The sequence below is a fragment of the Equus caballus genome, chromosome 20 (genome assembly GCF_041296265.1).
Source record: "Equus caballus isolate H_3958 breed thoroughbred chromosome 20, TB-T2T, whole genome shotgun sequence".
Lineage (NCBI taxonomy): Eukaryota > Metazoa > Chordata > Mammalia > Perissodactyla > Equidae > Equus > Equus caballus.
Window position 1 is genome coordinate 26,715,557 of NC_091703.1, and position 25,871 is coordinate 26,741,427.

Consider the following 25,871-nt stretch of genomic DNA (forward strand, 5'->3'; position numbering starts at 1 on the left):
CTCCTTGTCTCTTTTTCCTTCCTTATGTATTAGCTGTGTATTGCTGTGTAAGAAATGAAAACACACTTGGTAGTTTAAAACAGTACACATGTATTATTTCACAGTTTCTGTGGGTCATAAATCCAGGCATTGTTGACCTTGATCCCCTTCTCAGGGTTTCACAGGGTGGCAATCAAGGTGATATCGACCCTGATATCAGTTTTCCCACATTAAACCCAGCATATATGGGGTTAAAACCAAAACACTCTTTCCCTGCTTACTCTATGGCTTCCTGGCTCCAGAATCCACTATCCTCCATGGAGACAGACATCGTCAAGGACAAGCACCTGGATCATCTCCTCCCCGCAAAGAGATACAGGCTGGTGGGAAAGCTGTTGACCAGCAAGGTCACAGGGCTTCCTCCTCTCTGCAAACAGTCTCAAGGCCAAAGACAGGCTGGTGGGAAAGCTCTGACCAGCAAGGCCATATGCTCCCCCTCCCCTACCTAAAACCCCAAATAAAAACCCTTCCTGTTAGCTTTTCGGGGAGTTTTTGGATTTCAGCGTTAGCTGCCCTCTCCCCTTGCTCAGTGCTGTGCAAAAATAAAACTCCTACTTTCTTCCACCACACCCAGTGTCAGAGATTGGCTTGTTGCGCAATGGGTGAGTGAACTTATTTCAGGTTCGGTAACAATTTGGCAACCCAGATGGGACAATGTCCCAGGTGGACGGCTCACCTGGGGCACACCAGCCTCTGGCTAAAGGCCTCTTTGGAAGCTGTCCTGTAGCTGCCTGAGCCCCTTGTCTCAGGGACAGCCCCAAGTGACTGGCTGCTAACCAGATGTCGTTGGCCCACGGCGCTTTTGCTTTGGTGGTGGAAGAAACTAGGTTTAGGACTTAGGAAGAAGTCTCTCGTAAGTAGCCGGTATTTTTTGTTTTTGTCTTTGTGTTAACCTTTTCCAACAGGACCGGCTGGAAATAATGGGTGCCTTGGCAGCCCTCTGGGCTCCGTTTGTTTTGAAGTCGCCGCGAGGAACCGGCCAAATTTTGGTAAGTCCCCTGGAGGTGCACAACCGAGGTCCCTTGTCCTTGCTCATTGGCAAGATCTGCATAGCAGATCTTCATTTGTTGGGCGCCCACCGAGTGTACGACATGGACTAAGCGGGGACTGGAAGCACTTTGGGTTTTGGTTTTGGTCTTTGTTTTGGCTTCTGTTTGTGGCCGAGGGTTTTCGGGAATGCACGCTTGTTTGGTATTTGTTGTTGTTTGTCTGTTTGTCTGTCCTTTTAAAAGCGTTAACATGGGAGATGCTGCATCTATTCCACCTAAGAGCCCCTTGGGAAAAACTTTGGCTGATGGTCGACCTATAGCTATAAGGCAATGTCTAAAGAGGGATGATTTTGTTTTGTAACACCACCTGGCCACAATATTCTTTAGACTCCGGAGAGAAAAAAAAAAAATGGCCAAACGATGGATCCTCAAGTTGGGAAACTTTTTAGAGAGCTCTTATGACAAACAACTGTTTTATTGGTACTTATGAAAAGACCAAATTAAGAGGAAACTATAATGACTAGTCTTAAGAACTTAATCAAACTTGGGGTCTCAGCTTCTTGTAGTCTTACAGATGCTGATAAAAATGTTAAGTTAACAAAGAAACATCAGAAAGGGAAGAGTCACAGGACTCATCCCAATGGGATAAATGGAACAGATATAAGTGAAGTTAAAAGTTTTAATGAAACACTGCCTAAGCTTGGATGGGCTAAAGGGACCCCCCCCCCATTGGCTCCCCAACATTAAAGGACATCAGACAAATGTGTTCTATTTACGCCAGTTTGAAAAATTTAAAAGGTCAGGAGGCAGAAATCAGAGTGAGAAACTTGACCAACAATTGTTTGGGGCAACAGTTAGGCTACTAAGATTAATAAGACTATAGAAATTAAAATGTTTAAACTAATATTATATGAAGAGGTTATGTCAACTTTGCCTGGATGTTTTCTTTGGGAATAAATGTTCTGTCTAACTGGGAATGCTTCTGCTGAACAATATTGTAATACCAAAACTTGTTAATAGAATTCTAGTGTAAGTTATAATTGAAAGCATGTGTTAGTAAAACTAAGATAAAGTTTTGTAAAAATTAATATACTTAAACAGGCCAATTTCAGTTCACGCAAACTGATGTATGCAATTGGAAAAGCCAGCTGCAACAATGGGGAGCCTGTTTTAATCTTTTGAGGCTTCTAAATAAAATTGGAAATACTTTACTGCCTCTTTAAGAGAAAATAATTAAATAATTAAACATGCCAGCAGCCGAACCCAAATCTGCTGCTTTTGTCTCCTCCCTTGCTGAGCTTCCCAGTAAGCTGACCTGAGCTTCAACTCCCCCAAAATTCCTGATCTAAAATTAAACAAGTGAAAATAAGTAAACTTTTGAGGTAATTTGGAATTGTAACGGCCATTCTGAACCTGTTTCAGAGGAGGATTCAAAATCTCTCATAATGGAATGCAGTCTTTAATGAATATGCAAACACTTCTAAGATACAAAGTTATTTAAAATGATATAAAATGACCTTTGATGAACGACAGCCTTTTTAAGTTTGCTGGTTTCATTTAAAATGAACATGTCCTCCAAGTTATCAGCATTGGCTATAATGCAGACATGCGGCCTGAGTTTACTGGTCAAATGAGCTCATGTCATGTCTGTTACAAAATTTATCAGCAAAACTCATAACTCAGTATAATAGCTAATTTTGTTTAATGTCTCATGGAGTTTTTGTAGATGATCTAAATATAATTGTTAAGAACAGGTAAACTAAATAAACGTTAAAAAAAGTTTTTGAAAAAACTTTTTAACAATAATTATATGTATAATTACATGTATCATAATTATATTATGATATATGTACTTAAAACAACTGAGGATTATAGTTAACTGCTGTAATGTCACATGAAGTTTTTAACAGTAATTGTTAAAACAGGGTAAGAGTTTTAAGTACAATAATTATGTTTTATAGTCTGCATACCTAAAAAATAGCTTCCAAAATCTTTTTGGAAACTTAAATTTTATAGCTTTACTAAGTTAAATTAAATAATAACAGTTTATTGGGCATCTGGGTCATTTCCACATAAGATAAAATGTTAAAGCTTAACTACTAAGCATATATTTGCCTGCCTTTGGTTTCTTATATCAAAGAGACCAAAAATGTGCTTAGGTTTATTGATAAACACGTTTTCTATATGCTGAGAAATTTTCTATAAGAAAACATATATTTCTAAAAGGTCTATATACAAGGAAAGTGAAATATATGCTTTCAGCAAAAGGATATAAAGAATGGAAATATTTTCGTTTCTTGAGTTGAGAAAGATAAATTTGTCCTAAAGTACTGGGACAAATTCTAAACGTAAAAAAGTAACCAAAGGTTTGGAAAAGTAAAGCCCTAAAGAGATTTATATATAGTCAAGTTGGCCAGGAGTAAAGTAAATCCAATTAAGTAAATAAACTTATATGTCAAAAGTAAACTGATACAAAGTTAAAACTCGGTCTCCTCCTTCTTAAAAGGATAATTTTCCTAAATTTTTAATCTGCTCTTGATAAAAAGATTATAAAAAGGCTTTTTTTTTTTTTTTACTGTTTTAACTCTTTTTCCCCTTGACTGTTTCTGTTGTCACTCCGAATAGATACCTGAACATGGTTTCGCAGTGAACTTTGTTTCCTATCTGAACAAATGTTTTAATGCTTTTAATATTTTTGACAAGATTCCCCCCACACACAAATATTCGAGTCTTGAATAAAAGCTTTCTTTTGACCTGGAAGAGGAGGAAGAGTTTCTCTGGGGATTTTCAGAGGGCCCCTGGGAAATTTGCTCTCTTCCTATAAGAAAAGAATGCTAAACTAATAAGGCTTATTTTGTATGTTAAGTTACATAAGAAGTGTTGTCAAATAAGTAATGATAAAATTTCTTAAATGGTATTATGTAAATAAATGTTACTAACATAAGCATTTTAAAAACTATCTGATCTGTTCTGATTGTCAGCTATAATCCTGATTACCGTCTCAAAATGTTGTACATCACAGACATGGTCAAATCCTTTGTCAATTACCATTTTTTGAATGTTTTGTTATTTATAAACAGTGACTGTTTTACTTTGATGCTTTTGCAAATATGTTTCATCTTCAGAGAAATTCACAGAAAGGACTCTGACACTCTAGAATACAGGCTTCCAATAGACGTTCAGATTATAAAACTAAACTAGGTAAAAAATTACAGAACTCCAGCAGAGAAACTGATGACCTCACAAACTGCTGACAGAAGATTAAGATCAAGAACCAATTACACAGGACAGAACAAACTGATAGGGATGATTATAATTTTTATGACTTTTTAATTAAGGTATTTCTGATTTTTAATGTTTTGCTTTTTTTCAGAATTAAGAAAACCTTTTTCTCTATTCTCTTAAAGAACTACGACTTACAGCAATTTATAAACAAAATTGAAGTATTTGTCTTTTCCTCCCTATCTGAGCCCTCCAAAACGTAAAAACCCCTGATGAGTAAGTATTCTTATTCTTATGGCAATATAGTTGTTTGCATAAGTCCAATAAGAATCTGTTCTTCTTTTAACAGGACACAATTGGAAACACTGGTTATGTTACCAAGGCTTTGACTGGAACATCATATTTGAAAAAGCATACGGGCTTGGATATAATAAAACAGCTTTTGAGGAATGAAGGTTGACATTCTCGAATAAAGCCACTTGGAAATATTGGCCTGGTACTGTGCTTATGGGTTCTGAAATCTGGTAAGGTTGAGCAAACAATGTCACTCCCTCTGGCAGGTACAAGGAACCTCAATATTTTGGGAAACCTCACGAAGAGAGGAATTCACCCAAATCTGTAGGTACTACAGGCAGAATGTGATAACAGGTCCTTTGCTTGGCTTTCCTTGAGAGGCCTTTAAAGATCAACCTGAGATTCCTTATCAGGTTCCAGCAAAGCAGATTTAAAAGAGCCTATATGATCAATTACTATTCTTGCTGTACTTATGTAAATAATTATGCCAAATTTATTAAAACTAGACTTATTTTTCAAACCAGTTAGTCTTAATTTGGCTATATCTAGGGAAATTGAGGATGATTTTAGGGAAGAAGATTATATTTCAATAGAAACTATAATACATGTTTATAAATATTGGATTTTAGTTTTTTCAATTGTCTTTGAAATTTTTGTTTTACTTCTGTTAACTGGACTGGAGCTTGAATTCTTTGTCTCCTGAAATATCTGGCTAAAAATCTCCGAACTAACATTTTCAGGGGTTTTTCCCATTATTTTCATTCGGAGTCATTGAAAACTAAATCTGCCCTTTTTCCTAAAGCCTTACAAACTGAAGCTGGAAGACCTAATATAAACTTAAGAGAGATTCATGTCTACTGCTGTGTAAGCCACGCAAAAAGCTACCTGAGTGCCTGATGACACTATCGGAGACATTTCAAACTGCAAAAGATGCTTCGACCCTGACTTCTAGGAATCTTGATTGGCTGCTCCCTGGGCTCAGAAACTGGTTTATAATTTGCTCCAACCATTAACCTTGTTTTTCTCTTTTTGTTTCTCTAGAATAACTTCTTATTAAATACCTGGTTACTTACTTACATGATACAGGCCTACCTTCAGGAGCCCACCAGCATCACCGCCTTATTAAAAGACTGGTTCAATGAGATAAAACAACCTGCACCCCATTTCCGCAGGAAGTAGCTAGATGGGTCACTGTCTCAAATCCCTCAAGATTGAGGGATGGACATAAAATAGGGGGGAGTTGATATTGACCCTGATATCAATTTCCCCAAATTAAACCCAGCATATATGGAATTAAAACCAAAACACTCTTTCCCTGCTTACTCTATGGCTTCCTGGCTCCAGAATCCACTATCCTCCATGGAGACAGACATCGTCAAGGACAAGCACCTGGATCATCTCCTCCCCGCAAAGAGATACAGGCTGGTGGGAAAGCTGTTGACCAGCAAGGTCACAGGGCTTCCTCCTCTCTGCAAACAGCCTCAAGGCCAAAGACAGGCTGGTGGGAAAGCTCTGACCAGCAAGGCCATATGCTCCCCCTCCCCTACCTAAAACCCCAAATAAAAACCCTTCCTTTTAGCTTTTCGGGGAGTTTTTGGATTTCAGTGTTAGCTGCCCTCTCCCCTTGCTCAGCGCTGTGCAAAAATAAAACTCCTACTTTCTTCCACCACACCCAGTGTCAGAGAGTGGCTTGCTGCACAATGGGTGAGTGAACTCACTTCAGGTTCGGTAACAAAGGTGTCAGCCAGGTTGTAGTCTTCTCACCTGGAGTCTCCACTGGGGAAGAATCCAATTCCAAGCTCACTGAGGTTGTTGGCAGAATTAATTTCCTTACAGCTGTAGGACTAAGGGCCCCCACTTCTTGCTGGCTGATGACTGCAGGCTGTTCTCAGCCCTCAGAGGCCCCCTTCAGCTCCTTGCAATGTGGGTCTCCCGCCATGACTGCTTTCTTCTTCAAATCCAGGAGGGGAGAGAGAGACTCTAGAGTGGGCCAGCTGGCAAGAGAGATTCTTATACAACAATGTTATCATGGAAGTGATTGCCCTTCATCTTTGCCAGATTATATTGGGTAGAAGCAAGTCAGAGGTTCAGCCCACAGTCAAGGGGATGAGATTACACAAGGGTGTGAACTACAAGAGGGGTGACCTTGGGGGAACTGCCCTGGAGTCTTCAGCCACACAACCACCTAGAACAAGCACGAGCTTCTCTCATCATCACTAGCTCCTTCCTTTCCCAGGCAATATGCTCCTCCTCACTTCTTTCTAGGGCTCCACTTCCACACAAGCAAGGTCTCGGCAAAGAGAACTCATGAATGGCCTCCACTCTGTCTGCCATGATGACTGACCTGTCCTCCACCACACCATAAAAATTGTTCCTGCCAGCCACTAATGGCCTCCCAATCACTAAATCTGTACGCATTTATCTATCCTTTCTTCTTAGATCTCCCTGAAAAGGTCTTCATCTCTATCTAATTTGGCAACTGCTTCACCAATTCCCAGGGCCGTCTCTCGGTTCTTTCCCTACTCTAGGGGAGCACCTTCTCAGAATTCTTGTCCCTCTTGCTCCATAACTGCTGATATTACTCAGGCTTCAATACTGGGCTCTTTTTCATTCCCTGCAGGGTCCAGTCCATTTTTGGGGCTCTATCCTATAAGCTGATCATCCCTCCCCTAGCAGTCCTGGGATTTCTGGCAACAGCCTACCCTTACCCTGAGCCCAGTACCCACTGGACACCTCCCATTAGAGGCCTTGAAGTCATCTCACAGACAGTATATCCAAAACAAAACTCCCACCAACCCTGTGTGTCTTCTTTATCTAAGTGAATGACACGATCTGACTATCATTTTCAATTCCTCTCACTCTCTCTCATCTACCACATTTGATGAACAGCCAAGTCCTGCTAGTTACTCTTCCTTTAAATTAGTTAATCTTAGTGCCTAGAACACAGACTCTGGAACCAGACTTCCCGGACTCAAGTCCCAGCCCAGCCAGTAACCCCTTGTGTGACTTTGGGTGAGTTATTTAACCTCGCTGGACCTCAGCTTCCTCACGTATAAAATGTGGGAAATAAGAGTATCTAACTGTTTGTGTTGTTAATACATGTAAAGCCCTAAGCACAATGTCAAGCTCATACTAGTTTCTAGATAAGTATTAGCTATTATTAATAGCAGTAATCAAATCCACTACTCTCTTTTCTGACTCCAAGGTCAGGGACTTTCTCGAGCCCTTGTCAATTCTTCCCTGGAGTATTACAGCAGCTTTCTACTTGGTCTCCCTCCCTCCTCCTATCTGGCTGGCCAAAAAAGGACAAGCTACATTGTGCAATCCCAGGAGGCATCACTCCAGAGAATATAATGCAAATGGCGCCCCTGCCTCCCATCTCCCTCTGCACTTGCCCTACTGCTGTTTTCAAAGTACACATTTTCTCATGCTAAAATTTTCAGAGGTCTCCCTTCACCTTTTGACTAAAACCCCAACCCCACGGTACCCACCTGATGGTGCTGTCTCTTGGGAAGGTAGATTTAGGAGTCAAGTACAAGGGTCATGAACGATCATTTCAAAATGGAGGACAATGATATTCCTGGAGGGTTAATATGCACGGATGCTGTTCTAAGTCCTCCTCAGATGACTTAAGAAGCAAGTGTTGGTTTTATCCCCACACTAAAGATGAAGAAGTTAATTAACTGGCTCTGTGTTTCATGGCTAATGAGTTACGGATAACAACATATGGAGATAGAAGGAAAAATTATGAGCTAGTAGATGATAAACCACAGCTCCTAAAACACACGAGCAGCTCCCCAGATAAAGCTAGAAAAAAATTTTGTGTCCTGAAAGTTACTAATGGCAGCAAGAAGTGACATATTAACCAAGAGAAATGGATGCATCCTACTGAGGCTAAGTAAATAAAAGAGGCAGATTTCTAGGCAGTTGACTACACTTGCTGCATGCAGGACACTGCACTAGATCTTGGAAAAGGTGACAGAGAAGAGGGGATCAAGTTCCTGACCAGAGAAGTGAGTGGATCATGAGAACTGTGAAGAGAAGGGTGAAGCCAGCATAGTTTTGTCCTGTGTCCACTGCTGTGTCCTGTGTAACGTCAGCCTTCACTGGAGTTGGCACATGCAGATGCTTTTTAGATGTTGAGGAACAAAGACATCTAATTTAGGAAACAAAAAGATGAGTAAAGAGTTCACAATAAAGTCCAAACCCATGGTCAGCAAGCAGGAAAGTCAAAAAGAAGAGTCCATTTCGTCTGGCCTCCCTCACCCAGGAGATATCCTTGTGAAGAACCTCAGGAGAGGCACCCAGACAAATGCAGGAGATGAGAGAAGAGGACACCAAAGAGAAGAAAGGAAGGCACGCAGGACACAGAGAAGGGCAAGAAATATCTGGCTCTAGCAAGGGAGTGCTTACCACTCTTTTTCCTGTTGCTGATTAGAGAAAAGCCAGGTCCTACATTGGTGAGTGGCCATCTCATTCCTATGGTCTCAGGCTCAGCACTCCATAAAAGAAGATCCTAGAGTTCTTTCTCCATCTTCCAGTTCCAACTAATGGCCTGGCCGTGGGGGCCATGGCTAGAGACCCAGGGAAGATCCACGCAGCATCACAATCAAGTGCTGCCCCATCTCCATTCAACACCTGCACATTTTTCTTTCCAGCAGTTTAGACTTTTTAAAAAATCTTTCTGCTACTTAAAGCCCTCCCCACCAACTTTTTCTCTTGGACTTTTCTACTCCTCAACATTTTCAGCACCATAGACCTAAGGATACAACTAGAAAGCCTCCATTTAAATCACCTTCATTTTCAAGCGGTTTATGGGTATCTTAGAGGAGACCTGGTAAGTCTTTCCACCTAAGAACCTCTCTCCTCAGAGCAGAGGGACCACTTCATAATTGGTTCCCCTATGGAGATCCCTAGAAAGGCAGGCTAAGAAAAATCTTGTAAACTGTCTTTTTGAATAACCAACATTTATTGAGCAGCTACCACCATGCCCCAGCCACAGGTCTGAGTGCTTTATGTATATTTTCTCATGTATTGATCCTCACAACAGCCCTAAGAGGTAGGACCTATTATTATGTCCATTTACAATGAAGGAAATTAATCCACATAAGAGTAAAAACCCTGTTGCACATCATACATCCAGGAGGTGGTAACACTAAGACACAAACTCAGGGAATCTAGTCCCACGCTCCCTGCTCCTATGGTGTAAAGTTGGAATAGACCTACTCTAATCCCTTATCCTCAACATGAAGAAGGCCCAATAATTTCAAGTAACTTGTTCAAGATCACACAACTGATAAGTCTCACTCAAGAGATGCTGACACTTCTCTGTCTGCTAAATATACGTGTTCCCCAGGGATTCTTGGTTCCACTTGTCACTCTGCAGTGAAATACCTGTGTAACTCTACACTCACCTTGAGAAACCTACATGTAGATTACTCCCACATTCATATCTCAGTTTCTTTCCAAAATTCCACTTCTGCTGGAACCATAAAATTTGTCTATCTTGATTGCCCCATGGCAGCTCAGACCAAGTTAACCTTACAACTCACTCTTACTCTTTTTCTATCTCTGGTATTTGTATTACGGTTCCATCATCTCCTCGTTTGCACAAGCAAGTACTTCAATCATCCAGGATTCCTCCTTTCTTATCCTATCTAATTGGCTAGGCTGTCTTGTCCCTTCTTCCTTCTAAGTGGCCCTAAATTCAATCTTCTACTCTCCTACATTGCTCTGATTCAGATAATCCTTTGTAATGTATTGTTTTCTCTTGCCTCATTTGTGCACTATGTGTTTACTAATTAGTTTTCTTTTAGCTAAGCCATTGTGTCTTCAGGATTGATTTCTGGGTACTTGCCATTTTCCTTCTGTCCTGGAGATTTAATATATTTTTTCATACTGCTTGATGGCATGGATTTGTGCCTCTGCATATAGATAAAATTTGGTCACAGCTTCCACTTACTGCCACTGGGGAGAAGGGCCAGGAGCTGTGTAATCTATTCCCACTAGCATCCCCTTCAGCTGTTCCTGTCCAAGCTTGGGCCACTCCTTGGGGTCACAGTGGCCCTGTGGGGGCTCCCAACAACTGTGAGAATAATTGCACGGGGGCTTCAGGTTGCTGCCACCTGCCTCACAGACCCATATAGAAGACAAGCTCCCCTCTTCGGCACTGCAGCAGTGTTATGGGATTCTGAGGCAGCCGGGAGCTTGTTCACCAGACTTGCAGTTCTGCTGCCATCTAGTCCTAGGTTGTACCAGCTATTTTGCTTGGTGGGTGTGGCCTCCCCACTGGGTCTGGGCAAGTACCACTCCTTGGGGTAATAGTTGGATTGTGGACTCCCCCACTGATCAAGAGAGTGATCACAGAGGGGCTGAGGGATGTGGCTGCCTGTTCTCACAGTCCTGCCAATCATACTGCCCCTTTGGGGCTGCTGTGATACTGTGGATGTTTGCAGTAACTGGGGGCACTTTACCCCAGGCTGCAGATATGCTGCCATCTGTTCCTAGGTCACACCAGTGTTTGTACTTGGTGAGAAGGGCCTCCCCACTGGGATGGAGCCTGAGTCACTCCCTGGGACCACAGTGGGACTGTGTACTTTCCCACTAGATCTACAGTGATCATGCTGGGGCTCAGAGTTGTTGACATCCACTTTCATGGTCCCACTGCACCTCACTTTCCCCTTTGGGGCTGAGGCAGATATATGGGTGCTTAAGACAGCCAGACGATTGTTCACCCAGACTTGCAGCTGAGCCACATCTGCTCCTAGTTCACACCAGCCTTTGAGCTTGGTAGGTGAGGCCTCCACATGGGGTCTGAGCACAAGTCACTCCCTGAGGCTACAGTGGGACTGTCGGCTTTCACACTAGACCAAAGAGTAATCATGGGGGGCCCAGGGCTGCAATCAGTTGTTTCCACAGTCACACCAAGGTGCATGCTTACCCTTGGGGATGAGGCAGTGCTATGAGAACTTCAGCAGAGAGAGCAGTCACTCATGGGTACTGGGCTGTCTCAGGGCTGGAGTGTTCTCACTTATCTCCACCTCATCCCTGGGGGTAGTCCATCCACCTTCCCATGTATAGCAGCATGGGTCTCTCAGGGATCATGAGGTGCTGTGTGGGCATCCTCCATTGATCAATGAATGTCCATTTAGTTGTAGTTCAAAGAGGGAGAGACAAAGAGAACCACTCACTCTGTCATGTTGCTGATGCCACTCTCAAACTCTCTCCATCTTGAATTATTTTCTCTGCATGTCAGCTTCAGCCTAATTTACCTGTAAATCACCTTCATTTTGCTTCTTTAGACAACATTGTGGATGGAAAATGCCTTCCCACAGCACCCATGCATACCTGCTACTAACCAGGTATAATTCATTTCATATCACTGAGCTATTCAATCAAAATGTGCTAGAAATGACCTCTTGTGTAGTCTTGGCCAGATGTCCATCACAGGTGCAGTCTATGTCAGAGGGTATTGGGGCCACGTTATATGGATATGTTTTGGAAGACAGGAAGTCACCACTGCTAAATGGATAGGAGTTGAGGGAGGGCAGACAGGTCTTAACAGGTATTCAGCATATTCTCAGAAGCAGAACTTTATAAACAAATTCTGTTGATGCCCAATCCCATAGCCCCATGCTCTACTTTAAGATAACAACTCTCCAGGTGCTTGCCTTTCTTCTCCACCTGAAAGCTTTCTCTAATACCAATGATGCTTACTCCTTTGCATATACACAGCCCAAACTCGAAGTGCAGGGGAGTTAACACTCCCAGGGGTCACCTTCAACCAAAGGGGGATGGGAGTCCTAGATCAATGGCCCAGGTTCCCCACTCCTTTTGGGAGGATTCTGAAGTATATCTCAAAATTTCACATGGTTTCTCAGAGTGTCCTGGGTGGGACCCTGTCCAGTTGCCCACATGATAACCAAAATTCATGTACCCTGAATGCCATTTGTCACTTAGTTAGCTTTTTTGTTTTATTTATTTCCAAATTTGGGTTTCCTGGGGACATTTCCCGAATAAACCACATGAACCCAAGGCCTTAACTCAGAATCAGTTTTTCAAGAACCCAAACTAAGAGATGGGATTAGGTAGAAATTGCAACCAATATTGTGTCTAACAGAGAGAATTATCTTTTCTGGAGAAGTACACTCTGACAAATGCATCTGAGTCTAGCAAGTAAAGAAAGGGCTACCAATAAATTTTCCAAAGATTCACAGGAATCTCCAATCATGGAGGCCCTTATTCTATATAGGGGCCTACCAGGATGGAGGCCTCCTCCTCCTTCAGAGTGTGCGAGGCTGTGACTATGATAAGTGCAGAAGGCTAAATAGTCCACACTATCATCTCTGCAACCTGTGAATATGATACATTACATGGCAAAAGGAACCTGACAGATGGAATTAGGGTTTTGGAGCTTAAAGTAGGGAGATTATCCTGGATTCTTAGTAAGATTATTCTGGATTATCTGAGTAGACTCAATCTAACCACATAAGTTCTTAAAAGTGGAAGAAGGCAGAAGAGTCAAGGAGATTCAATGGAAGAAGAATCAGAAGAGATTCAAAGATTGAGATGGACTCAAGCTGCCATTGATGCTCTGAAGATGGAGGAAGAGGGCCATAAACCAAGGAAGGTGGCAGCTTCTAGAAGCTGGATAGCCCTCAGCTGACAACCATCAAGGAATGGCAGCCTCAGTCCTAGAACTGCAAGAAACTGAATTCTGCCAAAAATCTGTGTGAGCAAGAAGACAGATTCTTCTCTAAGGCCTCCAGAAAGAGCACAGCCTGCAAATACCTTGATTTTAGTCCAGTGTGATCCATGTTGTACTTCTGACCTACAGAAATGTGAGATAATTAATTTATGATGTTCTAGGTCCTGAAATTTGTGATAATTTATTATGGCAGCAATAGAAAACTAATACAATAAGAACTTTGTGAAAAAGTTCCAATGAGGTAAACTATGACACCTTAGTAAATAAATTGTGGGGGATTAAATTCTAGAAAAGGCTCAGCTGAAGAGTGAAAATCATTAACAAATTCATTTAACAAATGTAACTTGACAACTACATGCTGGGTAGAGGATATACAGTGGTGAACAATAATGGTGATGATAATGAAGAGTAACCTTTCCCCAGCATCTTTCAGTTGAAAGGAACATCTGTTAACATTAGTGAATGATCAGGGGTGGAAATATCCCTTTCCTGGAGACAGTGTGATAAAAATATCACTAAAGTTCATCTAGCTTCCTTCCTCCTAAATTCTTATTGCATAGACAATCTTTAGGTGTTTATTTAGGCTTCCTAGAGATCTTCAAAGCAGGAGGATTGGTTCTGGTTCCATGATTACACATCACTTTGACAGAGTGGGTGCACATGTGCCCATTATTAGTTAAGAGTTGGGCCTCTAGTCCCTTCACATCCTGTATGATGCTGTCCCTGTGAATTCATTCTCTGGACCATGTCACCCTGCAGCTCAATCCAATGAAGTGCTGGACCTGCAGCTCTGACCACAGACCTTGAAGGAACCAGGTGGATTGTGGTCTCCACGGTCACCTACAGTGATATTTACCCTGGGGTGCTCTGAGAAAGGAAACTCAGGGATGCACGTGGTCCCTTCACCACAGGGGCAGAGGGTCTAGGAAAGAAAACAGGCAAAGTGGTGGGGGTGGGGCGGGGTCGAACCTCTCCTGGCAGCACAACTTTCTCTGTGAATAATAAGATACTCAACTTGGCCCTGCCTCAGTTTCCATATTCTTTAAATGAGACTACCTCACAGAGTCATTGTAGGGATTAAATGAGTGAAATTCACTTAAATCATTTAGCACAGCACCCAGGACATTTTAAGTTATCTAGAAAAGTTAGTTATTGTTGTTCAAATCCCAGTTCTCACTCACTTGTGGAGACAATTTTAAAATGTCAATTCACTTTTCTGCATCCCTGTTTCCTTGTCTACAGAAAGGAGACAATAAAGTGGTACCAAACTCAACTGTCATGTGGAATAATGGAATTAATATTAGGGAAGTGCTTCACACAACGTGCACATTTAGTAAGTATTTTATTGTCATGATGTGTTGTTGTTAAAGAGGAGGTCCTCAGCTCCAAATTGGGCAGGAAAAGCAAGGCTGTTACTTCAACCTGAGGCTCCCCATTCCCATCAGCACAGACCGGGGTCACTGGCGTCTCCAGGGAAATATCACATACTAGTTCAGTAAACAGGGAACTCTACGCTCATGTCAGTGCTGGGCAAATGGTTAAGGCAGTGGGATCCAAAGTACAAACTTCGAAAATAGGTCTCAGAGGTCCATAGAAGGTGGTGTGTGGAAAGGTGTAGATGTGAGATCCATCCAGGGCATTGTAGAATGAGACCTCGCCAGTCTCATAGTCCAGGAATACCCCCACTCTTTGAGGAGGGTTGGCAATTGTCAGGTTGGTCTGAGGGGCAGTAAAAGCATGATAGTCATCCCCTTGAGACAGCTCCATAGTCCAGAATCCATTCCAGGGGTTTATAAAAACATGATATTTCCTCTCCACATTCTCTCTGCACACCCCCAGAAACCACTGTTTCCTGTCTCCCACTTCTACCTCCCAGAAATGTCTCCCTGATGTGAAGCTCTTGCAGCCAAGCACAAAGTTAAAGTGATAAAATCTCTTAGGATTGTCTGGTACATTCTGTGGTGCGTCTGCCAGGTTCAGGCTCCTCTGGTCCTCAGAAACAAGGAGTCTGGCGTTTGCTGTGTCCGGATCAAGAATGATATCCTCTGCAGAAAATTTGGGGATAGACCATGGGGTCAGCCACTCTTCCTAGACCTCAGGCCTCAGACTCCAAGACCTGAGTCTGGCTGAGGAGGTCCAAGTCCACAGTATAGTGTCCCCAGTCAGACCTGAATGTGACCCTCTCAGCAATAGCAAACAAAAGGCCCAGGTGTCTTGTGTTCACTGGATAGGAGTGCTGAGGGTCAGGGTCTGCCTCACTCGACATCTCAAACTGGCTCCATCCTTCCATGTTTTTTCTTCCTTTCCTCCACAAAATGAGTTTACCCACCTGTGCTTTATAGTTATATAGTTCTACATTTGAATCCTTGCTTTACCACTCATGAGCTGAGTGACTTTTCCTTTTCTATAGTCTCTTTTTCCATAGACACAAGCTATACAATGTCTTTCAGCCTCAGTTTCTGTATCTGGAAAATGGGGATAAAAATCTTAATCTCTAGGTTAGAAAAAGACAGCACAAGTTTTATATATAGCCTGGTGATGGGCATGGAGAAGGAGCCTAATAATATAATACCTCCATGCCTTTTCTGTGCTAGAGGCCATGTTGGGGACTTTCTTTGCTCCCAGATCCACCTTCCATCTTTCTCTACCCTCTCTGGGCCCCAGGAATCTATCCTCTATGGACAACATCACTGGGTGCTCTTGCCTCTGGTTACCTGTTGGGTTTGACCAATGGGAAGTACTAGCTGAAGATTGGAAGGAGAAAGAAAAGAGAAGCACAGCATTTATTTCCCCCACTTCCTCCCTGCGAACGTCAGATGGTGATGCTCTAACAAAGGCATGACTCCTCTCAGACAGCTCTGTTCTTGAGCTACAGCTTCCTCTGGGCTCCAGCAACTGCACTCTCTCCATATTCCTTCAAGCCTAGGGGTGGTGACAACTGCTCACTATTGTGAGCCTGGGGCCACTTCACATTCCCTTGTTGATTTCCCTTAATCCCACTCCTGTCTCTAGAAAGTATTCCTTTTCTGAACCTTTTTCAACCACCCAGTTTGAACACGTCATCTTTTTCTTGTTGGTTTTTGAACAAAACACATTCATCAACTCATTTAGTTTTTACCTCAGCCTTCACATAATAGAAATTATGATCATCATTTAAAACTGAAGAAACTAAACTTTAGAAACATTAAGTAACTTTAGGACACACAGGAGCAGGACATGGCATAAGAAGCTTGGGAAAAACAAAAATCTTTGCGCATTGCCTTCTCTGGTTGGTCATTCCACACCCTCACTCTCCCTTCAGTGTTAGTTCACTCTGCCTCTCCTTCCCTCAGTTCCACCCTTTATGCCTCTTCCTTCCCATGAAGATCTGTGGAAGCTCCAGTGAGCAATCTTTCCTCATTCTCCGGGCTCTCAGCAGGAAGGCCCTGGAGATGGGCTAAGCTTCAAGACCAGGACCTCAAATCACGCCCCTGTAACTCTTCCAGTCATGGGGACTGTTTTTCCCAGAATCTTGAGAGTTGGAGAAGAAAAAGGGAATACGTCCCTCAGGTTGTTGTCCTAGGCAACATATAGTGACTCACTCACCAGCTTGGTAGAGGGCCATCTTCCATTCTGAAAGGCAGGAGACACAGATAAAGAAAAGGCATTATTTGTGTTCTTGTCCCCACCCATTCTCCTAAGTAAGCCTTTTTTCTCTCTCTTTCTTCCGTCTCTTCAAATGTGCAGCTTCCTTCATCTACAGCTCTGCTGGATCAGCCACACAACCCTCAAAAACAGTGGACTTCCTTCCCCCCATCATGATAGAGTGCAGCTGACATGGTCAGGCTTTGCTAGGGTGTGTGCATGTGTGCCAGCAGGGTGAGGGGTGGCTGAAAATGCCCAGATGTTTTATCTGGAAGGTTCTTTCTGAGGTTCCAGAAAAGCAGGTGTGGTATACCCACAGAAAATGATCCTCTGGACTAGATCTGATTATTCCTACTGGGAATACCAATGGGTCATAGGGCAGAGAAAAGGTTTAAAGCTTAGTACACTTGTACCAGGAAGTTCAGAGAAGATCAAGCTCACTCACCAGCATAGTCCTGAGACTTCTCTCCACCTACAATGGAAGAATGGTAGAGATTTCACCTGAAACATGTCATTTCTGAGTCATTTCCTTTCTCTTGTTTTTCATCCATGTAATTGTTTTTTTTGATCCTCATCCCCATTCTTCCTATCTTCTCCCTCTGCCTGTTCAATTCTCTCCTCCCCTCTCCTCCTTCATACCATGTCTGAGAACATCAATTGCACACTGATGATACTACAGGCACCACATAAGTGGTTTCTCTGCTGAGACCCGGAGGACCTATTCTGTATGTATCTATGCTCCCATACCTGGGTGTAGGTGTCACTGTGTGTACACCTATATGTGTATGTGTACTAGAATCCATCTGTCTCAAGCTGTATTATGTTCTGCCTACTTCTGGAACGAATGTGACAACTTAATGAGGAAATTTCAGATAATAACTTTTTTAAAAGCAACTTATAAAACTATGACAACTGAGCCACTATGGCCCCTCCTTTCTTTAACATACTTTTCTCTCACCTTCTTCTCCGATTTTCTCATTTTTAAAAATCTTACAGTCTTTGTTTTCTTCTCAGCAGCCTGTAGATTATGTAAACAACTAGTGAGGTTCCCAGCATAGGGAAGGCACTTCATCTATGGAGTTGTGTTCCCCTCTGCCTCTTTTCCTTTCAAGTTCACCCTTGGATATTCCTTGGTGCCTTATTGGGCTGAGGAGTACGTAGGCCCCTCCTGGAAACAGATTGAAGGCTCTTTTCTCCATCAAAAGTCATGACTCCCCTGCTTCCTCCAAGTCAACCACCTTTATTTCTTTCCCTTGGTAAATGGATCCTGGACATTTCTCAGCCCTGGGCAGAGTTAGGGATCAGGAAAGGAGCTGGGAAATATCCCAGCAGAGAGTCTCAGATGAGAATTCAGAGAAAATGTCAGAGCCACTCACGAGCCATGTACTGGATCTTTCTCCACTCTGTAATGGAAGAACCATGAAGAGTCATTAAGATGCTTAAAGCAGCAATACTCAGAGATGCATGGGTCCCTGGTGGAATAGGAACTTACTGAGTTCATGCTGGAGCTCCTCTGGAAAATAAGCAGGAGAAAAAAATTGCTGATATGGGACAGAGCATGGAGGACCTTGGAAAATAAACCTAACAAAGGACCCGGTGCAGGGGTGGGTGCATGGGGTTGGGAGGGGTTGAGGCCTTTGGGGATACCCTTGCCTCAGCTAGTGCCTGAGGTTCCCTCCCTGATCTGATACCTGTTGCCTTTCCCTCCAGATTCTTTTCCACTTGCTCTTTCTCTTTCTCCTTCTGCTGTCGCCACAAGAAGTAACCCATCCCTGCAAGAATCAGCAGCAAGATGGCCAGTGTCCCTGTCAAGGCTGTGATCCAGGGCTGGGTCCTCCAGAAGGGGTCTGCAATGGAATGGCGCTTTAGCCTCTCACCCCCACGGCAGCAATCACAGAGTTGATCTCATGACATTAAATGATCCTTCTCCTCCTAAATTGTCAAGGAAAAACTCTTACTATAACAAAATACTATTATTTGTCTTGAACTGTCTGCTTCTCACATCTGAATATGAGTTACTTGAGCATTAGAATCATATGTTTTTTTCTAATTTAATTATTTAAAAGTTTACATTTAGGGGCTGACCCTGTGGGCTAGTGGTTAAGTTCAGCAAGCTCCACTTCAGCACACTGGGTTTAGTTCCCGGGCGCGGACCTACACCACATGTCAGCTGCCATGCTTTGGTGGAGACCCACATACAAAATACAGGAACACTGGCACAGCTCTTAGCTCAGGGCTAAGATCCCTCAAGCAAAAAGAGGATGATTGGCAACAGGTGTTAGCTCAGGGCAAATCTTCCTCGGCCAAAAAAAGAAAGAAAAAAGTTTACATTTGCATGGTTCAAATAACAGAAAGATATACAAATTCCTCCCAGTGTCCTATCCACTCCCTTCTCCCTCCTCCTCATTTATTAACCTCTCATTAGTCAGCTTAATATGGTGGTTAAGAATATGAAGTTTGGAGCTAGAGGGCCTGCATTCAACTTCTGGCTCCTCCACTTGAGTGGCACTGTGATCTTGGACTAATTACTTAACTGCTCTGTCCTGGTGTCCTAATCTGTAACATGGGGTAATTGTAGTACATCACTTATAAGGTTAAAGGATTTAGTTAATGCTTATAAAGGGTCTGAAATATAATGAGTGCTATGCAAGTATGTATTAAATTTTTAAAATACATAAATTCTTATTTATTATTGTTTACACCAAAGAGAGCATTTTACACAAAGTTTTCCGCATCTGGCTTTTTCTCTTCACCTTGGAGATCCTGTGATATTAGTACAGAGAGAATGTCTGTGTTTTCTTTCCCAGCTTTGCAATATTCCAGTGTGTCAAAGCTCTTCATTGATGGACATTTGCACAATTTCTAACTTTGTGCTCTTGTAATTAATGCTACAAGAAATAAGCTTTACATGGCTCATTCATACAAATGCAGGTATCTCTGTTCAAGAAATTTCAAGAGTGGGTTTTTGGATCAATAAATAAGTAGCTGGGAGAAAATACTGCTATATAGCCCCCAAAAGAGCTTATGTTAATTTACACCAAAAATGTTGCAAATTATACAAACAAATGTCTAACTGTGACTTTCTCTCCACAATCCTGCCATCAGAATGGGTGATCTATCACCTTAGTTTTGTTTTATTTTATTTTGTTGCCAAACTCACAAGTGGAAAATATTTAATACACATTTGTCTCTTGGATGAGATTGTACATCATCTCATGCATTATTTCCTTTTCTGTGAACTAATAATACATGCCTTTTGCTCATTTTTCTGCTGGGTTGTTTTATATTTTAAGGAGATTAGCTCTTTCTCTAAGATATGAGTTGTACATATTTTTTACCCATTATGTCATTTATCTTTGCTTAAGGATCTGAGGGATTCTTCCTGGAGGAAAATCTGTGTCTTTCCCAAGGCTCTCAGAGAAACAAGGTGGGAAGCTAGTGGAGGCAGATCCTAGTGACCAGCCAGGATGCTCTGAGGTGGATTTGGGGCATGACTTCTTCCTCTTTCCCCAGGTCCCAGGAAGGAATGAGCTCAGAATAAAATCTGAAGGCTCACCTGCAACCTTCAGCTCCACCAGTGCTTCTTCAAGGAAGTTTTCATCTTGGAAATAACACAGGTAGTTTCCACTGTCAGAGGCTCTGACGTCATAAATTCGGAGAGTAGCCTTCCCTTCAGTGATGCTGTCTCTTAAAATCGAAGTTCTCCCTCGATACTCTGCCATCTGTTGGTCTTCTACTTCCTTCCCATTTACATGCTTGTATACTACCTGTGTAAGGCTGGATCTCACCCACATCAGATCCATGGTCTCCGCACCCATCTGTGGGGACAGCTGACAGGGAAGATCAGCATATTCTCCCACGAGGGCCAGGATGGGCCAAGAGGGTCCAATGACAGCAAACTGAGCTGGTCAATAAAAGGAGAAGCTCCATCAGAGGGAACTGGGCCGTGAGGGTAAGGGGGGGTGCTCTCAGGCAGGGAGGGTGAAGTACGAAAAACCTAGAGAGGAACATAACCCCAGCAGAAGTAAATTTGTCTTAATGGCATGTGCACCTTCAGTTTGGGATGGGGCTTGCAGGTGTGAGAATTTGTCAGAGGTTCTGACTAGGCACTAATAGGTAACTGTCTGCTTCAGATACAGAAAGGAAAAATGTTCCATACCTGAGCAAGGGGTAAGCAGCTGGACCAGGATGATGTAGACAAAGACGTGGAGCAGAGGGAAGTCTAGGGAACTTGCCATTTCTGTCTGTGATGCAGAGAGACACCAGAAAGAATCAGGCAGAAATTATGACCTGGACATGGAAGAACATGGCGAATTCCACCTCAGACCTCTACCTCCCCAGGGCCAACTCAGCATGAAATACATAGTCACTAACGTGGTGACTCATGATCCTCTTCTGCCAAAATGTCTACTTGGGAGTCTCTTAACCTTGAGTTCTACAAGGAAAATCACTCATATAAGTATGTAATGTTAACTGTATTTTATCATGTACATATTATGTACATAGTATTAAATGTACATACATTAACCCAAACTCATCAGGAAATCCTTGACTCTACTGTCCAAATATGTTCAGAATCCTTCCCCTTTCAAATACTCCCCCTGCTACACCTTGATCCAAGCCTCCACCATCTCACTCTGATTAACGCAGGACCCTCCTCTCTGAGTCCCATGATTCCACCAGTGTCCCCTACAGTCTACGCTCAACACAACAGCCAGAACACTCCTTGTGTAACATCATGTCATTCATATTTTCAGCATCTCCCAATGGCTCCCATTTCACTCAGAGGAGATGCTGAAGTCCTCACAATTGCCAACCAGGCACTCTAGGACCTGCACCTCTTACTTCATCTCCCCTGCTCTCCTCGTGTGCTTCAGCCACTCTGCCTTTCTTGCTGGTCATTGAACAGGACAGGACAGGAAACACCAAAACTGACCCTTCTCTCTACCTGAAACCCTATTCCTACATTTATCCACAAGACTCACTCCCTCATCTTCTTCAAGACTTTCCTCTAAAATCAGTTCCTCCATGAGACTTTCTCTGACCATAGCATTTTGGCAAACTGCTCCTATCCTCCTGAGCCTGCTCTCTTTTCTCTGTTGATTTTTACCATCTCACATATACCGTGTTTACTGTCTGTCTCCACCTGCTGGAATTGACCTCCACAAAGTAAGAATATTGGTCTGTTTTGTCTCCTGTTGTGTGTCAAGCCTGGAGAACAGTGTGTGGTTCACATGGAAACTTCAGTAATATCTATCAAATGAGTCAATGGATGAGAGGTAACATATTAACCTGCTAATACTCAGTAGCATTTTACATTTCTTTAGGTGATGAGATCAAGTGGTTATCATCCAACAGAAAGGGAGGTGGAGAGTTATGGAGACAAGCTATGCCTCCATAATGATCTGCTCTTTTTTTTTGGCTTAGAGAACAGAGCCCGGCCTTCTGTGTTCCCTCTGAGATTTGCTTATATTAATGTATTTATTCCTATTTTTCAATAAAGTGATTGAAGGAGCAAGCATGCCCTGAATATGCATTTAAGAGTTTTACAGCTCATTGTACATCAGTGCTCTCTTTTCACAATTGTTCTTTGGGGAGGAAACATGCCTGGGAAGGAAACTATTCATTTCCAGTGTTCCTATTTCTGAGTGTTCACCAATACTCCTTGGTAGATGGCCCCTGCACTCACCATCAGTGGATAAGTTCTTGGTCTTAAATCTTTCCACTGCTAGAGAAGTGCCTCTTAGAGGCAGAGATGTAAGAGCTGGTACTTGCAAAGCAGGGGCAAATATGTCAACGTAGGAGCACACAGCAGACCAACAAAGCTCATACCTGTATGAAGTGCTGATGTTCTCCCAGTTCAGAACAAGGGCCTCTGCACTCCCCACTCCCAGTTGAGTACTCTCAACTGTATCTTGGCTCCTAGCTTGATGTATTTGCCCTCTGCCATCTTTTAGGCATGGTCTGTTGCATTACTGTGAACCTTTGTGAAAACAGAAGTGTGGGGCCCTCAACAGCTGGCAAGGCTTGATACTAGATGGAGTTCTAGTTTGGCTTCCATCCTAACCATCCCAGAGTTGGCTGCATCCCTAGATAGTGGAGAACCTGAGAGCAGGCCTAGATGGATTACTGAGAGACAGGACTGAGATCTCTGGTCTTAGACCCCCCCCCTTATTTCTTGGTCCTCTCCCATCATGTATCCTCTCTGCATGAGGATGTCAGGTAGAATGAGGTGCTGACAGATGACTTGAGGGTGTGACCATCTGGGGAGCTACACTGTGGACTCCTCTAAGCCCCAAAGCATGGCCATAACTAAGTTCAAATCATGTCCCCACCAATCTCTGTTTAAGATCCAGGCAGACTCCCTGGTGGAGGCTCTGGAGTAGTCAGAGCCTGAACCCACCACTTCTTAACCAGAAGGCTAGCGAATGGGAGAGCTAGGAATAATACCAAGTCTTATCCATCTTTTCATTCATTTATTCAACAAATGTTTACTGAGCGCACATTATATTCCAGACCCACTATGTGTTAGGTGTAGGAGCAAAAAAGGGATGGAAACTAGGTAATAGCTCCATGATTCACAAGCTGTCTGATCTCAGCCATGTGCTAAAACCTACTTGAACTTTAGTCACTAATAAAACAATATGAAATATGAACTTTAGAATGTGCACAATTTACGGAGCAATTCCACCTCCAGGTGTCTGGTGCAGCAAAGCACTTGCATGGGTCCAGAGAGAAGCATGTGTAAGGATGACCTTGCAGCATTACTTTAAAGGTAAAAAAGTGATCAATAACCAAACCGGCCACCCTTAGGAGACTTGTTAGTTAAATAATGGCTCATCTCTATGAAGAAATTTGATGCAGCAGTTAAGACTAATTTGTAATCACCAACCCAGATAATCAAGACGTATTAAGTGAACAAAATGCAAGCTGCAGAAGAATATGAATGGTTCTATTAAAAAACAAAAACAAAGCTATGAATTGGTATATACATGTTTACTAAATTGCCTTATAAAAGGTCTAAAAGATGCATGCTAAATTGAGAATTGGGGATTGAGTGAAAGATACTTTTGTCTTATGTTCTCTATACTTTGAAAATTTTTTGAATGTTTTTAACTTGAAATGTTTTCCTGTAAAATTTAACAATTAATAACTGTGACAAGTAATTATAGTGACTGCAACATATTAGTTTTTCAGAAAATACCAACTCCTCCACAACAAACCAGCATGAGGCCCCAATCATAATACTTGCAAGTCCGAGAACTGCCAGGAGACGAGGGAACAGAAGTCTGCTCAGCTGATGCTCCTTCAGACCTTGTCTGAAACCTTGGCACAACCTCAGACAAAATATTGCCTTTCAGGACATCTTCTCCTCTTCAAACTGTTCTTGATGGTGCTAGAGAGAGGGCAATATTATTATTATTAGCATAGGTAACAACTTCTCTACTATCCTCAGAGTAGAGAATGTTTTCATTTATTTTAAGGTATATATTGTTTTTTCCTCCTGACTTTTGACAATTTTAAAATGGAGAAAAATGTAAGGGATTAAAATTTAAATAATCCCTGATTATAATCATATACTTCGCTTCATGGGAATATAAATATTTCAGGAAGTATTTGGCCATATATAAACACTAAATACTTTTGAAATGTTTCATCCTTGCACCAAGACATTGGACATTTAGGAAATATTCTTAAAGAAGAATAATCAGTTATTAATGCAAAGATTTATTTTTAAGGCTGTTCATCATAGTAAAATCTATAATAGCAAAATGTAGATACAGATTTAAACAACCAAATTGGATAGAATTTTGTTACAATGATAAATAAAACTGTTTATTAAAAACACAATAGCTAACGACAGTATGGAAATCCCTTTAGGCCTGGACAATGAGTTGTTTATCCATCCTTCGATTGTCATATATGTTTACCTATGTAGTATATAGGGGTTGGTTTGGATTTTTATATATTACAAATAACTCTGTAATGAGCATTGTTACATATAAATCTTTAAAGCACATCTCTTTTTAGAATCTTTTAGAATACATTCCCAGAGATGACCAGGAGAGATTAGAAGAGTCCTTTGCTCCTTTCTGACCAGAGTAAGTTCCTAAGAACATGCAGTTGGCAAGTTTCTTCATTAAAGTTGTCTCCCTCCCACCAAATTTCCCAGTGCAGATCCTTATGTTTTGCACTGCCTCCTTCCCCCACCCCCAATCCCCTCACCACACACACAAGCACCAAACCCCTTTCTCTGGGTGAGGACTTTCCTGTACCCACTTTCAGCTTTTTGCCTCTGTCCTCCCAGGGCCTGTGGCCCTGGCTTTTACCAATTTCCCCTACTTACCCCTTGGCATTCTCATCTGAAAATCACAGCCTATGGAATGAATGGAATCAGTACTTCTTCAGTAATGTTAGCAGCCTGCTCTGGAAGAAAGGGAAAAGAGAGAAAATGTGCTCACTGTGAGAAACAGTAACAGAGTCACTCTTTGGAAGATTTAGGGTTTCGATTGGCTCAGAAGGGTGTTTCTTATCAGTTGTTGGACAGAAAGCAGTGGAGAATGTAGAATGAAACTGAAACTGTTTTGGATTGTACAAAATGAAGAAAACTTATTACCCTGTTTGTGTCTCTCTGTGTTTAGCTATTTGAGTCATTCATGTGTATGTTTGTGTGTAATCAGTGTTTCTTTATATACTCCTGTTTAGTGTCCTTTATATCATAATAGATTTATCAGCAGAATTCAGCAGAGAAATTAGAAGATTTTAATGTGTGAAGAGAGGAAGATGTGCATTAATTAAAACGTTTCTGTGGCTGTTTGCTAACATCTGTGTAGGTGGGCACACGGAGGAGGACGTCTTTTACAACAGAGCCAAATGGAAGTACGAACAGAAAGAAAACCAGATGCACTCTACCTTTTTAGCACCTCTGATACTCAAGTCTCAGATTCATGACCAAATCATATAATTTTCAGGTTTCCACAGGCAGTGCTGCCAGT

General features: G+C 42.2%; 1 protein-coding gene and 1 long non-coding RNA gene across 8 annotated transcripts; one reads left to right on the plus strand and one right to left on the minus strand.

Annotated features, from left to right (window-relative positions):
* Window positions 1–209: 209 nt before the first annotated feature.
* LOC138919446 (uncharacterized) lies at window positions 210–6,215 on the plus strand. 5 transcript variants are annotated; one of them, XR_011429612.1, is made up of 3 exons: window positions 210–641; window positions 945–1,028; window positions 4,402–6,215. It is a non-coding gene; the product is annotated as an uncharacterized lncRNA (long non-coding RNA). The 5 variants fall into 5 exon arrangements; XR_011429616.1 differs by having other exon boundaries at window positions 4,600–6,215; XR_011429611.1 differs by having other exon boundaries at window positions 210–1,028.
* Window positions 6,216–14,576: 8,361 nt separating this feature from the next.
* On the minus strand, window positions 14,577–25,390 carry LOC138919439 (butyrophilin subfamily 3 member A3-like). 3 transcript variants are annotated; one of them, XM_070244258.1, is made up of 10 exons: window positions 25,223–25,390; window positions 24,124–24,271; window positions 21,035–21,119; window positions 20,432–20,779; window positions 18,567–18,722; window positions 18,368–18,388; window positions 18,252–18,278; window positions 17,321–17,347; window positions 16,837–16,863; window positions 14,577–15,296 (listed from the first exon to the last, which is right to left on the minus strand). In XM_070244258.1, the coding sequence occupies exons 3-10, from the start codon at window positions 21,111–21,113 to the stop codon at window positions 14,767–14,769; spliced, it is 1,215 nt and encodes a 404-aa protein (XP_070100359.1). In that variant the 5' UTR covers window positions 21,114–21,119; window positions 24,124–24,271; window positions 25,223–25,390; the 3' UTR covers window positions 14,577–14,766. The 3 variants fall into 3 exon arrangements, with proteins under 3 accessions (XP_070100359.1, XP_070100358.1, XP_070100360.1); XM_070244257.1 differs by having other exon boundaries at window positions 21,035–24,271; window positions 25,223–25,359; XM_070244259.1 differs by having other exon boundaries at window positions 14,577–15,716; window positions 21,035–24,271; window positions 25,223–25,359.
* Window positions 25,391–25,871: the final 481 nt, after the last annotated feature.

What these genes read in the sequence shown, in the direction of transcription:
- LOC138919439 (XM_070244258.1), bottom strand. Translation starts at nt 21,113, where the DNA reads ATGGCAAGTTCCCTAGACTTCCCTCTGCTCCACGTCTTTGTCTACATC. An exon ending in TCTGGAGGGAAAGGCAACAG is followed by an intron (nt 18,389 to 18,566) that starts GTATCAGATCAG and finishes CTTATTTTCCAG; the next exon opens with AGGAGCTCCAGCATGAACTC. An exon ending in GAAGTCTCAGGACTATGCTG is followed by an intron (nt 16,864 to 17,320) that starts GTGAGTGAGCTT and finishes CCTGCCTTTCAG; the next exon opens with AATGGAAGATGGCCCTCTAC.